The 17,900-nt window shown below is 37.8% G+C and overlaps 1 protein-coding gene across 7 annotated transcripts in view; it reads left to right on the top strand.

Moving 5' to 3' along the window:
* OSBPL6 (oxysterol binding protein like 6) overlaps nucleotides 1-17,900 on the top strand; it is a 168,732-nt gene that overhangs the window by 85,695 nt on the left and 65,137 nt on the right. For 5 of the 7 annotated variants that reach the window (XM_036420728.2, XM_036420723.2, XM_036420722.2 and 2 more), the window contains exon 4: nucleotides 6,286-6,541. In XM_036420728.2, the coding sequence (XP_036276621.1) occupies nucleotides 6,440-6,541 (102 nt within the window). In that variant the 5' untranslated portion in view covers nucleotides 6,286-6,439. The remainder of the gene's footprint in view (nucleotides 1-6,285; nucleotides 6,542-17,900) is intronic. The other 2 variants (XM_045575225.1, XM_036420726.2) reach the window with 1 other exon arrangement.

Genomic DNA, 17,900 nt, shown 5'->3' with positions numbered 1-17,900 from the left:
AATTAGGTAGGTGGCAGGTGCAGTAATTCTGTGCAACCAGGCTAGCCCATTAGCGGTGTTTTGAAAGAATTACGTTGCCGCCTGCTGCCTCTATTCCTAATCCTAATGTACAACTTGGCACCAGGAGGACAGAACCTAATAATGGCCCAGGCCTCTAGAGTACCATTAGCAGCCTGGGGATGGGGGTGTGTGTCTTTATTTGAGGTAAACTAAGAGGTTTTCTTTTGGGAATGTTGAACTTTGTACAGTCTTTCTCTTCAGCTGGCTGCTGAACAGATAGGGAACTCCGGTCTGCAAATCATTTGGATTACTTTGGGTTATTTTTGAGAAAAATATAGTAACACCAAAGCACTGACATGAAGGTGGTTACCTATAGGCAGCTTGTGAGCACTATCCTCTGTTCTTGATGGATATGATGGAGAACTCAAGCCTTAACTAAAACGATAAGCCCAGTAAACAATATGAGTGGTTTTTGTGGCCCATGATATTAGACTACAGTAATGAAAGTGATAGAGTCCCCACAAAAAAAAATTATACAGAATCAATACAAACAAGCATAGAATAATGCTGTTCAATAATATATGTATGCATAAGTATAGAAGTAATCCATATTAAAGTGACAATTCTGTCTAGTAGACTAGGAAAGATTTCATAAAGAAGATGAAACCTAAGCACAAAGTAGCATAATATTAATGCCTGCATGTTATAAAAATCATCACAGCTGATAATGCAGGAACTTTCTTATTGTAGTAAAATATACATACAATTTATCATTTTTAAAAACATTTATTCATTAATAGAGAAAGGAAGGAAGAGAGAGGGAAACGTTGATTTGTAGTTCCACTTATTTATGCATTCACTGGAGGCCCAGTGCACAACATTCGTGCACTGGGGGAGTGGGGGTTGTCTCTCAGCCCAGCCTGCACCCTCTCACAGTCCAGGAGCCCTTGGGGGATGTCCAACTGCCGGCTTAGGGAGAGGCTCCCACCACCACCTCTGCACTCCACAGCCATTAGCCAGGCTTTTGGCTGAGTGGCACTCCCCCTGTGGGAGCATACTGACCACCAGGGTGCGTTGACAGCCACCTTGTATCTCCAAAACTTTTTCATCTTCCAAACTGAAACTCTGTATGAATTAAACATTAATTCTCCTTGCCCTCCTCCTTATGGACCCTGGCAACCACCCTTCTAATTCTGCCTCTGTAAATTTGACTACTCTAGGTACCTCAGATAAGTAGAAACATACAGTATTTCACCTAGCATAATGTCTTCATGATTCATCCATGTTGTACCATGTGTCAGAACTTCTATACTTTTTAAGGCTGAGTAATATCCCTTTGCATGAATATCCCACATTTGTTTATCCATTTATCTGGGTTGCTTTCACCTTTTGGATATTATAAACAATGTGCATACAGATATCTGTTCAAATCGCTGCATTAAATTCCTTTGGGTAAATACCCAGGATTGTAATTACGGGATCATATGGTAATTCTATTTTTAATTTCTTGAGAAATTTCCATACCATTATCAATAGCAGTAATACCATTTTACATTCCTACCAGCAATCTAATAGGGTACTTCAGGAAATTTTTAGCCTAAGCTATTCCACCTGCTTTGACCAATTCTTTAGCATAACTCAACTCAGTACAGAAGTTGTTGTTTAGATAGGAAATTGCTGTTGAGGACGTGTACTGTTATTTAAGTCTCTGCTACCCCAATAAGAGTTTACTCAACATGATTTTTGAATTATTTAAGATCTGCTCTCTGCTGACAACCAGTACCTGTTAGCAGTCATGGGAACTGTATTTCCAAATATTATTTTTCCTATTAAAATATGAATTATGACGTTACCAAAACTTCCTTTGAAAACATGTTAGCAAGAGTCAGAAACAAAGTGATGAATAAAACAGTGGCTGGCAAGTCTTAGAAAATTAGCACTGGTAAAATTACTAAGTGGTAGTATCAAAATGGTCTTGTCAAGAATCCATGGCACATGCTCCCATCAAAATCAAATATCATGTGATCTTTTTATATTAAATATGTTGTACAGCTTTTATAACCATGGATATTTCTAAACCTGTGCTGGTAACAATCATTTTAGAAATATAAGGTCACAAGGATACCTTTTGATAATGTGATGAAAGCTATTGAATATTTCCCTAGGAAAATATAATGCATGTATTACCCACCACTTTTTATTTTCTGGGGTTTAAAGAATGTGCTAAAACTGTTCATGAATCCCAGATTATTAACCTCTATAAGTTAGTGTTGTATGCCATAAGTTATGTACCATGCCTTAAAAAACTTGATTTATTGCTTAGTTTATTCATTGATTTATTAGTAAATCAAGGGTAAAGTGCAGTGAAAAAAATCTGTCAAATAGATTTAATAAGCCATCTAAGCCCTATTTTCCCTGCCTGTACACTGAATAAAAGGAGAGTTACTGAGAGTGGGTGAAAAGTATTTGGCATCCAGGACTGACATAGAGAAAGAGCCTGTTATTTTTATTAGTATTTTTTCTCTGACATGATGGAGATAGTTGGGAAAAGCTGGTATTCTCTTCTTAGGACTTTGACCTCAAATGATATTTTTGCTGTGCTGATTTTTTACCCTGTAATTTTTTGTAAGGCCACTTATGCTTTGGTAAGAATAAAATGAGCAGATGTCCAGAGAAGAAGGATTACTTGGGGAAACAGTATAAGTGGTAGTTTAATTGTTCAGGATAAGAAGTATTCCCTAACATCTTCCAATAATAATTTTTTGAAGATTCAGTTCTGAGAACAATTCAATGCATAATGCCCAAGAGCCAGCAAATCCTAAAACAGGAGGAAAGAGTTGGACCAATAAAATGTGAGTGAAAGTAACATGAGTCATCTCAAGCAAAGGCATTCAGAACTATCTCAAGGTTCTGCCATGGCTCCTTCCTCCTTCATGTGGGAGTTGCTTCTTCAGCCTGGATGAAGAGGATACTGAGCATGGCTGCAGCTGACCTATAAACGACATGTAAATAGGAAGAAATAAACCTTTCTTGTAAGGACTTGAAATTTTGCAGTTGTGCTGCTACATCACAACTTAGCTCAGGCTAACTAGTTCCCAGTTCCACATGTGTTTCTGAACACATACAAGTTATGATACCTATGAAGAACAAGTTCTAAAAGTCTTTTCTGCCACCATTTGCTTTAGTTAGGTCCCTAGGTCATAAATCTGAATTTTTTTTTTTATCCTCTTCTGAGGATATACTTACTGATTCTTAGAGAAAGAGGGAGAAAGAGAGAAATGTCTGTTATATTGTAAATCAGCGAGCTGACATGAGACACCTTAATCAATAAGCCAAATTAACTTGGAGTCTTTATTATGCTAGCAGTAGTGGGCTTAGAGTGGAATATCTCTGTCAAATTCTGGGTCCCAAAATGGTGGAAGTCTTCCCTATTTATATATTTTTTCAGCTTTTTGTCTTCCAAATTTGGAATGAGACTTAAGGGCCTTCTGAGAAAAAAAGTCCTGTGTGCTGGGACGGAGCCGTGAGACCATATTTCAAGGCCTGGCCTGGCGCCAACACTGACAACACTGTCTGGGGCATAGTGGCCTCTCTGGAATGGGAGTAGTCTTATTTTTCCTTATTATTTAAGCAATCAAGCATTTACAGAAGCCAAATAGCAGGATTAGAATTTCAAACAGCAGTTTTTACACAAGATGGAGGTGACTGTGCTTCACATCAATGTGAGAGAGAACATCAGTGTTGCCTTCCATATGTGCCCCGACCTGGGACTGAAACTGCAACCTAAGTATGTGCCTAAGCCCGCAACCCTTCAATATATAGGACAATGTTCTGACCAACTGAGCCACACTGGTCGGGACCCTAAATCAGAATTTTATGTCACTCAGTGTAAATGCAAATGTTACAGTCCCTAGAAACCATTATAATAATCCCATTGATAAGAAGGAGTGATAAGACAGAAAAATTAGATATTCATCTTTCTTATTGATGTTATTTCCAGCTACAATACTTTTCTCATTGAGTATAAAAATTATGTTGGTGTTTACTTTAAATCTATGGGTTTGGGGTTTTTTTGTTTGTTTGTTTTGTTTGTTTGGTTTTTGGTGTAGAATGTTGATTAGGCAATTCCTGAAAATGTCTTTTGATAAAGATGAAATAAGTATTTTTAAAATATATTTTATTAAGTTTTACAGAGAGGAAAGGAGAGGAATAGAGAGCTAGAAACATCAATGAGAGAGAAACATTGATCAGCTGCCTCCTGCACACCCCCTATTGGGGATGTGCCTGCAACCAAGGCATATCCCTTGACCCAAATCGAACCTGGAACCCTTCAGTCCACAGGCCGAGGCTGTGCCCACTGAGCCAAACCGGGTAGGGTGAAGTAAGTATTTTTTTTAATGTCACAGCCATTCTTACAAGTAGATGCAACCTGATAACGAAGTTCATACTTCCTTTTGTAATGCATTTTGATCCCATTCAACCTTTTTTTTAGGTACTTGAAAAAAAATTTTATAATAAAAATTAATAGAAAAAACAACCACCTCAGAAACAATTCTTGGAATGGATTAAATTCTTTCACCTTTTCTTCATTCTTGATATTATTATAGTTATTCATAATTATGATTCAACCAAAATGTTGCTCTTTCATCATAGACAAGTTACCCTGAAAATGTCATTTTTAGTTAAAACCAAAACCAAGATGTTAGCATTATTTTTAATCAGAAAGTGAAGTCGGATGTGGTTAAGAAATTTCAACAGTGCCACAGAGAAAATGTTGGCCCTTGATGTAGCTTAGATTGAATTTACTTCCAAATGGATAACAATTTAATGAGTTTGGTCATCTCAACCTCATCCCTTGGGGGCACTTGAGCCCATCACAGAACCTCCATACTTTCAGCTCAAGAGTCAGCATCTACTTGTAAAACATCTTGGACCAGAAAGTGAAGTGCTTAAAATTAAGGATCTGAGCAGTGTTCTTGCTTTCTGTTTGCTGGCACCAGAGCTTGGCTTGAGAAATTTTATTCACACTTATTAGACTGCTTTCATTAAAAAAAGGATTGGATGATTACTTCAGTGTCAGTTTATGACTACTTTTTGCCAATACCAAATGAAACTTATCTTGAGCCAAGAATAAGCTCTTTACATTTCTATTAGCTTCAAAACTAGGAAAGAGCTCTACAGTCTTTGCATTTCTGTTAGCTCCCAAACTTGGGTAAGTACTTTCAAGGAATATAAGCACTAAGATGGGGACTAGAACTTGGCCTTTCATCTTCTTAGAAGAGGATAAAGTTCATTTTAGTGGTCAATGTTTGGAGTCACAGATTGGTGTGTAAGCGTTACATCTCACACTGCCATGATTACCTTTAAAATGATTTCTTTTAGCAGCCTGTGTTGCCAATTGAACTGTTTTTAGCCCTGGTGCTACAATGCAGATTTTCCTTATATGAATCTACCGGAAAATGAAAAATGAAGTACTCTTTGGCTGTGGATAAGTGAAGCAACTCCTAGCACTATTCCAGTTCTGGGGATGCTTTCAATCCTGTTGATTGTTGTTTTGAGAAAGTCACATATAGGTATTCTGTAGACTTGAGACACAAAATAACTGTGGATATATGTATTACTTCAAACCTTCGAATGGCTGGATCACATGATACACAAAAAGCAGGAGCCCTTTTGCCTTTTGTGACAGACTATCTTATGTTGGATTTAATCATAATATGCATGAAATGACTGAACTTAACTGGAGACAAGCATGGAATGAGCTCTTATTATAATCCATTGAGCAGGGGATATTAAATTTCAGAGGAAAAAAACTGATGTACTTTGACATGTTTAAAACAAAGAGATTACAGCCCGGCTGTCATGGCCCAGTGATTGAGCATCAATCTATGAATCAGGAAGTCATGGTTTGATTCCCAGTCATGGCATATGCCCAGATTCCCATGTGCAGGAGGTGGCCAATAGATAATTCTCTCTCACCATTGATGTTTCTCTCTCTCCCTCCCCATTCCTGTCTGAAATCAATAAAAATGTATTTAAATAAATAAATAAATAAATAAATAAAAACAAAGATTACAAGAGAAAAGTATGACTTTAGCATATAATTTCTTTCCATTTTTCTTCTGGACAGACTTTTGTTACATATCAACACTTTTAGTCTCCACCTTAAAAATGAAGAGGAAGAAATATTTCCTAATGTATCAGAATTCTTCCTCTCACTAACATTTTAGTATTTTTCCTAAATATAAATTTACATGAGTTATATTTTGTTTGTTTTGCTTCCAGTTGTTTTGGACACTCTCAATATTTACCTTCTCTTTTCTAGTCCACCCAGATTCTTGAAATGGACTGAAGCTGAAAATTCATCTACTTCTTTGTCTGAATTTGAGACACAATTGGGATGACCTTAAGTGCACACAACTAGACTCCAACTGCAGCAATGAGTTCAGACGAAAAGGGCGTCTCCCCTGCTCATAAAACATCCACTCCAACCCACAGAAGTGCCTCCACTTCAACGTCCTCCCAAAGAGAGAGTAGACAGGTAAGAGAGGAGTATAGGGTGCATTTTGTTATTTTATGCAAGCACGGTATCATTAGGATATGATGGGGTTGCTAATCATTCTGAAATTTTGTTGTGAAGATTTTTATTCTACAGGAAAACTCACTAATTTCTGTAGATCTGTCTGGAATAGAGGATCCTGCTCTTGTGTTGTGTTGTTTTGTTTTGTTTTTGTTTTGTTTTTTGTTTTTGTGGGTTTTTGTTGTTGTTGTTGTTGTTGTTATGTAGGACCCTTTTTTAGAACACAGAGCACAAGAAAGGTAGCTAATAGCCCTGGAGAATTTTCCCACTCTTCACCTGGAGGCAGGAGCCAGCCATTGGACCTTGAATGTTGTGCTCTCCCTCTCTTCATCTGTGGAGATAGAAAGGCAAGGGTTTCCTTCCTATAACTCGCACCGGTTGCAAAACACTGACTTCTGTTTGGTGTTTCATGGAATCTGGTAACAAATTCAAGAATTAGATTATAAATAAAATTGTAGTATCATGAGATTAAGGGCAGTAAAAACTCAGAAAACAATGTTTAAAGTCAATAGAGAAAGTGATTTATTGTTGCTTAATTATCCCATTGAGCCAACTCTGTAAGCTACAATATTTTTGTTGGCAGAGTTAATTCATTGCTACCTCAGTGGCTATTCCACAGTCAGAGGGTGGGGATTAGTCATATGAATTGTCTTCATTGTCAAAACAGGTGACTGTTTTGTCCAGTCCTTATCTCTGTATTGCTAGTTACCATTATAATTTTATCTGTGATAGGATTTTTGTTGTGTAAATGGAAGTTCACAGCAATCCAGTGTTGTTAACTTTTTATAAAATCTTTTTCTTTAAGGGGACATTCAATTAGTAAACATTTTTACAAGGGTTTTTCCCTCCTATTTTATGTGTTCAAAATATATTGCCTGACACCAATCAGAAAGGATATGTGCACCCCTACATTCACAGCTGCATAATTTACAATAGCTAAGATTTGGAAACAGCTTAAGTGCCCATCAGCAGATTAGCGGATTAAAAAACTGTGGTACATATACACATGGAATTCTACACTGCTATTAAAAAAAAAAAAAAAAAAAAAAAAGGACGTTTACCAGTTGCAAAAGCATGGATGGATCTGGAGAGCATCATACTAAGCTAAATAAGCCAGTTAGAGAAAGATAAATATCACATGATCTCACTCATTTGTGGAATATAATGAACAATATAAACTGATGAACAAAAATAGATCCAGAAGCAAAGAAGCATTGAACAGACCATCCAACCTCAGAGGGAAGGCAGGGGAGAGTTGAATGGGGAGTGGTTAAGAGATCAATCAACCAAAACTGGTTTGGCTCAGTGGATAGAGCATCGGCCTGCAGACTGAAAGTTCCCAGGTTCGATTCCAGTCAAGGGCGTGTACCTTGGTTGCAGGCACATCCCCAGTGGGGGTGTGTGCAAGAGGCAGCTGATCGATGATTCTCTCTCATTGATGTTTCTAACTCTCTACCCCTCTCTCTTCCTCTCTATAAAAAATCAATAATATATATATATTAAAAAAAAAGAGAGATCAAACAAAGGATTTGTATGCATGCATATAAGCATAACTAATGGACACACAGGTGTGTGAGGACATGTGCTTGGGGGTGAAAGCAGCTGGAGAGGTCAATGGGGGGAAAAAGAGATGTAATACTTTAAGCAATGAAGAATTTAAATTAAAAAAAAACACATATATTGGCTGGTTTCTAGAAGTACAAACATCAGTTATTCAGTTGTCTATAATATAGATCTGGGCCTGAGCCAGTCCCAAATGTAATTTTATTCTTTTATTTTTTAAATATATTTTTATTGATTGCCAAGAGGGAGAGGGAGAGAGAGAGATAGAAACATCAATGATGGAAGAGAATCATTGATCGACTGCCTCCTGCATTGATCCCCTACTGGGGATCAAGCCCACAACCCAAGCATATGCCCTTGACTGGAATGGAACCCGGGACCCTTCAGTCAGCACGCTGACCCTCTATCCACTGAGCCAAACTGGCTAAAGCTGAATTCATTCTTTTAGATGGTGGGAATGCACTTCTGGACTTGTTCCTTGCAGAACATTCAGTCTACAAATCTCCCAGCTCTCCCTCTCGCACTTCAGCAAGAGATTCCAGGAAAATCTATAAGAATCATGAATTCTTTATGTTTATATCTTTTGCAGATTCTAAACAGATATTTCTACTATGGATCTTAGGGGATTTTGACATTGCTGTCCTTTGTTATAGAATTCAAAGAGGACATCTATATTCTGTTTATTAGAAGCAGTTATGCTATTAAGAAAGTCTGTGAGTACACACAGATATAATGTTTATTGCATTGCATTTGTAAAGGAAAGGGAAGTAAAGTACCATGAATGAAAACATATTTATATTAAAGAACCACTGTGTGCTGAGAAGATGTTTTCTGAATTTATCCATTTTAGTCTACCTGTCACCTGCTCTTCCTGTCCTTTCTTGTTATGACTTCTCCATTTTCCTCTTGCTTTGGGCATTTAAATGGAGAGACATTTTCAGCAGCATGGCCTTTCTGGCAGCCAGAGGAAAGAAGGAATGGACCTAGCTCACCCTGGCGCATTGTGGCAAATGGAAAACTGATGGCCGCCTTAGAAACATCCGTCATCCTTGTTGATCTGCCTGTTGCACCTGAGCTCCAGGACTAGCTTGCAAAACAAAGAAAAACTGAGACTCTGTTCTGTCAGAGGGAATGTGAAGGTGGAATGTGTGACGCCCAGCTGGCCTGTGAGTGGAAAGATTTATGATGGGAATAAAATAATCTATTCATAAGTGGATAATGAATTCTAGGAAATGAGGAGACCGTGCTCAGATGTTTATTATTGTATAGAGAAAGAGTTTGCTTTCATTCCTGTTTACCTCAGCAAGTGGGAACTCTCCCAGATACTTTCTCCTCTGGTTCCTTCCTGCCTCCTGTTTTGTGTCTTTTCATCTTTCTCAAGGGAAAGAAGGAAAGACAGAACAATTACAGTTCTGTTTTTTCCCCCCTCCTATTTCAATTACTTCCTAGAATGCAGAATTATCTTGTGGAAATCAGGATTTTCAGTGATCTTGTGATGTGATATGATACAGTGTTTTTATAGGCATTTGGGTTTGTTTTTTTTTGTGATGACTGTTTTCATAGCGAAGGGTCAGAGAGAAATTGTGATGAATTAGTCTTCACTGAATGTTACCATTCTCCTGATTTGACTGACATCTATGCAAGATGGTGCCAAATTGCAAAGTACATCCCTATTTCTCTCCTAAATTGAACATAAAGGTAAAGGATCTAGCACATAGCTGAGAATACAGCAATGCCTTTGTGTACTTTATCTGTCTCTCCTTTCATGTTCTAGCTCTAGATTACTAATTAATCGATTGGGCATTTCTACTTAAATGTACCACTGCCACCTTAAATCCATAAGTGTGAACCAGTTTGCTGTTGGGATAATCGTTCTGTTATTGACCTAGGTCAAAGCCATTCCTTTCCATTTTGCTTCTCTAACGTTCAAAGGGTTAAAAAGTTCTATTGATTATTTTCTCCAAAGACCATAATTTATTTTATTCTTACTGTTCACTCCTTAGCCCAGACTCTTATCACCTCAACCCAGGATCCTGCAGAGTACTCTTGTCTCACCTTCTCACCGTGGCCTCATAAGATCAAATTCCCTGAATATGGCAGATTCATGCTCAGAATCCTTCAAAGACTCTTAGCTACCTACACAATTAAGGCCATATTTTTTACTTGGTATTCAGTAGCCAGCCTCAGTGTCCCATTTCCCTTCCAACCTGTACAGTCTTCCTAAAAGTGCCATATCTCTTTCTCTGCATGGAATTCCTACCATCCCACTCTCAACTTGATACCTGCCTATGCTTCAGGGACCACTCATGGGACACTTTCACTGGCCTCTCAAACCTACATTGCCCTTTCCCTCTTCTAAACGTTGATGGAACTTTTTAATAATATGTGACATAAATATGTGTACACACACACACACATATTAATGTATTGTACTGTGAGCTCTTTTACAAACTACACACTCTAATTCTTCAGAGATGAGCCTTGTACTTCAAATGTTTTAGTATATCCTAGGGAATATTTTTAAAGACCTGCAACAATATTAGTCTTATCTTTTTTATTACAAAACTTCCATTCCAGATTTATTTGTCTTCTCCCAGCTTCCTTCCTCGTAGATAAGTAAAAAAAGGTTTGCCAAGTATGTAGTAGGAACTGGCTGTCCTTCCTGTCTCTAAATTCTGTAGCCCACCAGGTGAAAAAGGGAGAGAAGTTGGGAAATAACATTATTCAGCGTTCTTGTGATTTCACTCAGTGTTTCTTCATCAACGAGAAGGTCAAGACTCCATTCAGTATTTAACAAGTTGGAAGACTAATAAATGCTACATTTATATTTTGGCCAGATCTGACATTAGATGTTAGAACATCTAACAAAATTAGCTGTGTGTGTGTGTGTGTGATCAACTATGACTCATAAGCTACAAGAAATATTCATACTAAAATTTTCAAAAAGGAAATAAAGAAGTTGATAAGATCAAATAATCATTTGACTTATGCATAAATAAGCATTTTCCATGTATGCACCAATGAAAGCTTATCCCTCGAGCTATTGCATGAAGAAAGGATTCATTTATAAAGTAAGTTAGAGAAATGCTAATCACAATATCTCTTTGTAATGTATATTAATAAATTAAGGACACCAATAAAGTCTGTGTTAGAACTTTATTTAACTGAGTACTTCCAGAATGTAGCACATTGTGGAATTTATTCTATTTTCCCAAGTCATGAATGTAAAAAATTCAGATTCTTTTTTCTATCAAGAAATTGGAAGATCTAGGAACAGTAGGTCAAGTTCCAAATGGCAACATCGGAAATGGTAATGTTCCTCCTTAGATGGGACATTTACTCTCCGATCAGCTCTTGTCTCTACCTCTCATTATTTTCTTTTTGTAAATATCCATATATTATTTTATTTTTAATTATAGTTGACATGCAATATTCTACTAGTTTCAGGTGTACTACATAGTGATTTAACATTTCTATACTTTACCAAGTGATCACCCCAATAAGTCTAGTAACCATCTGTCTCTGTACATAGTTATTACAATATCATTGATTACATATGATACTAGAGGCCCAGTGCACGACATTTGTGCACTGGATGGGGTTGTCCCTCAGCCCGGCCTGAGCCATCTCACAATCTGAAAACCCTCAGGGGATGTCCACCTGCCAGTCAATAGTCAGAAATCCTTCTCACACAGTCTGGGACCCCTCGCTCCTTACTGCCTGTCTGCAGCAGAGGCGGGAGAGACTCCCGCCACCACAACTGCACTCACCAGCTTTGAGCCCGGCTTCTGGCTGAGTCCAGCTTCTGTACTGACCACCAGGGGGCAGCTCCTTCATTGAGCGTCTACCCTCTGATGGTCAGTGCGTGTCATAGCGACCTGTTGTTTCGCTGTTCAGTTGATTTGCATATTAGGGTTTACTATATAGGATTATTGTCTATAGCAGCAGCCCTTACCTCTCCTTATTATACTTCAGTACTTATTTGTGTTTCCTGCCTGGCCCCTGAAAACACTTGAATTTGCCACCAATGATCTTGTATATCAAGTCACCCATAGTAATATTTAAGCGACTAAGGGTGATTTCCACTTGGATGTTAAAAAGGCATTTCAAATTTAGCATGTTCCAAAGTGAACTCCTAATTTTCCTTTCAAAACTACTCCTTCCCAGAATTCCTCATCTCAGTAAACAGAACTCTGTTCTTTCATTTGGTCAGGCTGAAAACCTTGCCAGGAGTCACTATTGACTCCTATCGTCTTCTCACATGCCACTTCCACACCCTCAGTGAATCCTGTTGGTTCTACCTTCAGGATATACCTATAATTTGACCACTGCTGACCACCTCCTCCCCCTTCACCCTGGTCTGCTCTTACTGAATACATTTTTAGGTGTTTCATTAGGACTATATAAACATCATCCCAAATGACCATAAATCTACAAAACTGCTTTATTTTACTTTCAACTTGAATAAATAGAAAATTTTACCCTTCCTCTGTCCAGTATTCACTGTAACTCTTCTAGGCTGTAAGTAAAATACTGTCCCAAACTTGAAGAAAAGCCCTGTGTATATGTATACTTTAAAGTTCCAGACTTCTTGACTTCAAATCCTAACTAAGAGTTGATTTTGTAATAATAATACTCAGTTTGTGAGGTCTTGAGGAAATAGACACTCTTATGTACTATTGTTACGCATGTTAATTGATTCCACCAACATTTCTGCAATGAATGTGCATTGTTTCTATAGTAAAAACTATATATTTTTAAAGGTTATATTTTGTGAGTTAACGTGTATGAACATGTGTGTGTGTGTGTGTGTGTGTGTGTGTGTGTTGTGTGTGTGTGTATGTGTGTGTGTAGCCTCAAAACAGTATTTGGAAAATAGTAAATCTGATTTAAGTGTCAGCTATTTTAATAATAAAATTATAATACCTTACTCCATAAGTATAAGCTTTAAAATTTAATGAATATAAAGAATATGTCACATGGGAAACTTGGAACAAATTTTTAAAACCATCTTTGAGGCTCTGAGGCAGATGTCTGCACATACCTTTCTGTGGCAATAAGACCACTCTTTGTCCTTTAAACTATCTGTATTTATCTCATGATAATTTCAGCATGTTTGTGGGAAAGTGGGAACTTAGTCACTGAATATATTACAACACCTACTTATTCAATTTTTCATTCAGCAAATATTTATGAGTGCATATGGGTAAATCATAAACATATCTGCTCTGGATTTATAAGGGTGATCCAAACTAACCAACTCTACCTCAAATATACATACATAAATGTTAAGTAGATGTAAATAGGATTATTAGGGAAGGCATTTTGCTAGTGTTGTTAGCAAAGTTTTGTTATTGGTTATCATATTGAAAATCTTTGTTTTGGGTCATTTTAATAGCCTTGTACAAAATTACAAATTAACTTGACTTCAGTGATATTTTTAAGTCCCCTGGAATTGTTCTCTTGCCTTTTAAATTAACCCTACATGTTCTGGAGCCTTGGCTCTTGAAGTGGCTTGATATTTGTCCCCATTATTGGTCATGCATTTATAATTGCTATAAAGAAGTGTGAAGATATTTGCTGGGATTTCCTGTGATCTTCTGATATGTCTGTGAGTGTTGACAGTACAGGTGAGGAGCACATCCCCACTAAGATCTGGTTCTAGTTCTTAAAGGCAACCATGCACTTTAAAAAGCTGTTTATCCACATGCCTTTTACCACTTTAAAGTCAAGATCACACAAGTATTCTTGGCCCCTAAATGGACCACTTGATGGATCTGAACGGTATTTCTTCCAGTGCAAGGTTTCCAACAACAGACCAGTCCAATGTGGAGCCATCGCTGTTGGTTCATAATGAGTTTCATGTTTCTGTGCAGGAAAAGTCTAGACTGTGATGACTTCCTTTCCCCCTCTTCAGAGATTTCCAGGTGCACTGTGTGGAATTTCTTCCAGCAACTATTTTTAAAACTTTCTACTTCCATTCATTTCAGTAATGCTTTATGTGGAGATCTATTATTAATGCAATTCTGCCATCTTTCCATGAGGGCAAGATAATTATTACTGTAGATAAAATAGGATTTCTGCTTCTTCAGTCATGGCCTTCTAGCTTTGGAAATCTAAATTTTCTATACTATTAAAAATATATTAATTTCTTGAAGAAAATTATTAAGAAGACAGCAGGCAAGTCAGTGCATGTGGTTTGCGACAGGAATTCAGAAGGATGCAGAGTCTGCATCGCCATCCGCTGCTGATGCTTATCCCCTGGCAAGTATCTAGGGCATTTGTCTCCACTTGCTGTGTCAGCTTTCTCATACATCCTGATGTGCTGGTCACAAGGTGCTGACTTCGGTTACTGGGTTGACTGGGTAACATGATGGCCATGTTGTTATGCATTCCAAAAAAGGCACCCAGGTGTCTTATACCTGCAGGATGTCTGGACATATTTTTCTGTGGCAGTAAGAATACACAAGATTCCTACACATTTATTCTTAGAGCAGTTGTAACTGAGATGTTAACTATGATTTATTGAGTGCCTGCTGTGTGCCAGCCCCTGGGCAGTATTATGCATATACTGGGTGCCAACTTCGTGACTTGCTGTGTCTTCTGAGGTAGATATTGCCATTCCCAAATTACAGATGGAGAACACTGATGCTGAGAGAGTTGTATGGTTTGCCAAGTCATGTGGTAAATGGCAGCATGAGGGTTGGTGTGCTTGTTTGTATGATGCAAAACTTAACTTTCTTTTCACTGTATCCCTGAAGTAAGTGCTAACTGGCTTGCTCTTAATTCTTATTCTTCTTCTCCTCCTCCTCCTCCTCCTCCTCCTCCTCCTCCTCCTCCTCCTCCTCCTCCTCCTCCTCCTCCTCCTTCTTCTTCTTCTTCTTCTTCTTCTTCTTCTTCTTCTTCTTCTTCTTCTTTAATCTTTGTTGTTTAAAGTATTGCATATGTTTCCTTTTTTTCCCATTGACCTTTCCCCAGACACTTCCACCCCCAGCACATGCCCTCACCCTGCTACTGACTGTGTCAATGGGTTATGCTCACATGCATGCATACAATTCCTTTGGTTGAACTTTTACTACCCGTGTCTCCTCCCCTCCCCCCCACTCCCTCCTTCCCACTGAGGTTGGATGGTCTAGGCATTTACTCAAAGTAATTAAAAAAGATAAAGCACCCTATGTTCATTGCAGAATTATTTACAATAGCCAAGACATGGATACATGGATGCAGCTTAGGTGTCCGTCAACAGATGAATGGATGAAGAAGATGTGGTACATATGGAGCGGGTGGGCAGAAGTAGCTTTACAGTTGTTTGTATGGAAAATAATATAATAATCTATAATAATAAAAGCACAATATGCTAATTAAACTGGATGTCCTTCCAGATGACCTTCCTGATGAAGCCAGGGCTTCGAGGGAAGCCCAGGACCTGGGTGCCAGAGGGCAGCTGGTGCCAGCAGCTGAGGGAAGGAAGGCCTACTCTTGCATGAATTTTATGCATTGGGCCTCTAGTTGATAAATAATAATACAAGAATAAACTCTGTTTTTTTGCATACTCACAGCTATAAACCTACTTTTACCCCACTCTATGTATATAAAATGCAATATAATTCAGCAATAAGAAAAAAATGAAATCTTGGCAATTGTGATAGGATATTATGCTAATGAAGTATGTCTGACAGAGAAAGACAAATACTATATTATTTCACTCATATGTAGAATATAGAATCAAAACAAGTGAACAAGCAACACTAAACAGAAACAGAGCCATGTATGGAGAGAATAAACTGATAGTTGCCAGAGAGAAAGGTGGGGGGTTGTGTGCAAAAGGTAAAGGGGAATAAGAGGTACAAACTTTCAATCCTATATAATAAAGGCATAATATGCAAATTGACCAAATAGCAGAATGACAGGCCAGGGGACGGGGCTGGTGAGCAGGCAGCACCAGGTCAGCCAAGGCACATGCCAGCAGGCAGAGGGAGGGAACGGTGATGGGGGGGTAGGGGAGACACGGTGGCGACCAGCAGTGGCAGAAGGGTGTAGGGGGAGGGGGAGCGTCAGTTGGATAACTCTTGAAGGCTCCTGGACTATGAGAGGGTCCAGGCTGAGCTGAGGGACCCCTCCGAGTGTACAAATTTTCATCCACCAGGCCTCTAGTTATAAAATAAGTCACGGGGATGTAATGTACAGATAAGCAATATAATTAATAATGCAATAACTGCACAGTTCCCGATGTTTACCAGACATACGTATTGTGGTGATCACAACATAAGGAATATAAATGTGGATTTACTGTTTTGCACACCTGCAATCAATATAATATTGTATGCCAACTATACTCTAATTTTTAAAAGTACTTTAGAAGTTTCTAAATTATTTTGGATATTTTAAAAAACATTTTATATAATTCATAAATATAAAACTAGAGTAGATAAAATAATCAGATGAACAGTTTAAATGGAGTTAACTTTCAGAGAGCAATGGTCCAATTCCCCTTATTACTATCCTAAATTTGTATGAAAAGTGAGTCTACAGAAATTTGTAACCACAGCCTAAAACATTTCCAGCAGTTCCTTTATGTCTTTGAATTAAAGTAAAATTAAATTAAATGACAAGTTCAACAAACCAAGAGACCTGTTCGGCAGATCATGTGGACTCCCAATTTGAGAGTCATGTTCCTGTCTGCGGGAGTTGCACTAAGCTATTCAGCTATTATTAAGCGTCTCATTGTCTGTATGTTTACCCACATATTTGATATAGGGTAAACCAGACTGTAGTCATGTTGGCAGCTTTCCACTTGCTGCCCGGGAGACATTCAGATTAGTGAATACTAACTGGGAACAAACTTTTACCAAATTGATGAGCTACAGTGAAATTATGTGTTCTAGACTCCTGATTCTATGCTAAATATGCATCAAGTCTATCCGAGCAGGGGCCACAAAGGGCAGGTAAGTACTTCTACCTTCTCTGTGTGCTCCAGATTCTTTAAAAAACCTAACTGGAACTAACTTGCATTCATCACTTGTCACAAATGTACCACTCTGGTGAGGGATACTGATACTAGGGAAGGCTATGCATGTGTGTGTGGGCAGAGGTATATGGGAATCACTGTACCTTCCCATTAATTTTGCTGTGATGTTAAAACTACTCTAAAAATAAGTCATTAAAAAAAAAGGCAAAAAGTTGACCTGGAAATTAAGTTGTAATTTTAGTATTTGAAGAAAAGCTTGATATTTAAAGATGAATTAACACTTCATGTAACCATATATTTAACCTGCTTATATAATACATATAACACCTTTGAAGGTATGTGGCATCTGTTTACAAGTCATTGGGGAAGAACCTGAAAATAGCAGCTGGTGGAGAAAAAGTACAAAAAATTATAGCACAAATTATTATCTTAAAGGTAACCTGATGAAAAGAATTAATTTTTGTTAATTAGATTTGACATATTTGCCACTGACCAGTCACAGCTTTAAAACTAGTAACCAAGAGCTCCAGGATTAATCCACTCTATGCTTCCATTTAAAATTTTTTCAATTTATTCTTTTTACTTTAATGCAAAAAAGTTGAGTTCTTTAAATGTTTTCTAAAGTTTTATCCTATTAGAGTTGTGATTTTTATAATTCAGAGATGAAGCTAAAGAAGTTTAATGCCTAATCATGTGTTAATGTTTACTGAAGGACTGTGCTCTACAAATTAATCAGAGAGCACTGAAAAATTCCAGAACATTTTGACTGGCTGCACTGTTCAGGGTCTT

This window comes from Pipistrellus kuhlii, unplaced genomic scaffold, assembly GCF_014108245.1.
Source record: "Pipistrellus kuhlii isolate mPipKuh1 unplaced genomic scaffold, mPipKuh1.p scaffold_m20_p_7, whole genome shotgun sequence".
Lineage (NCBI taxonomy): Eukaryota > Metazoa > Chordata > Mammalia > Chiroptera > Vespertilionidae > Pipistrellus > Pipistrellus kuhlii.
This window is presented reverse-complemented; position numbering and strand designations above follow the sequence as displayed.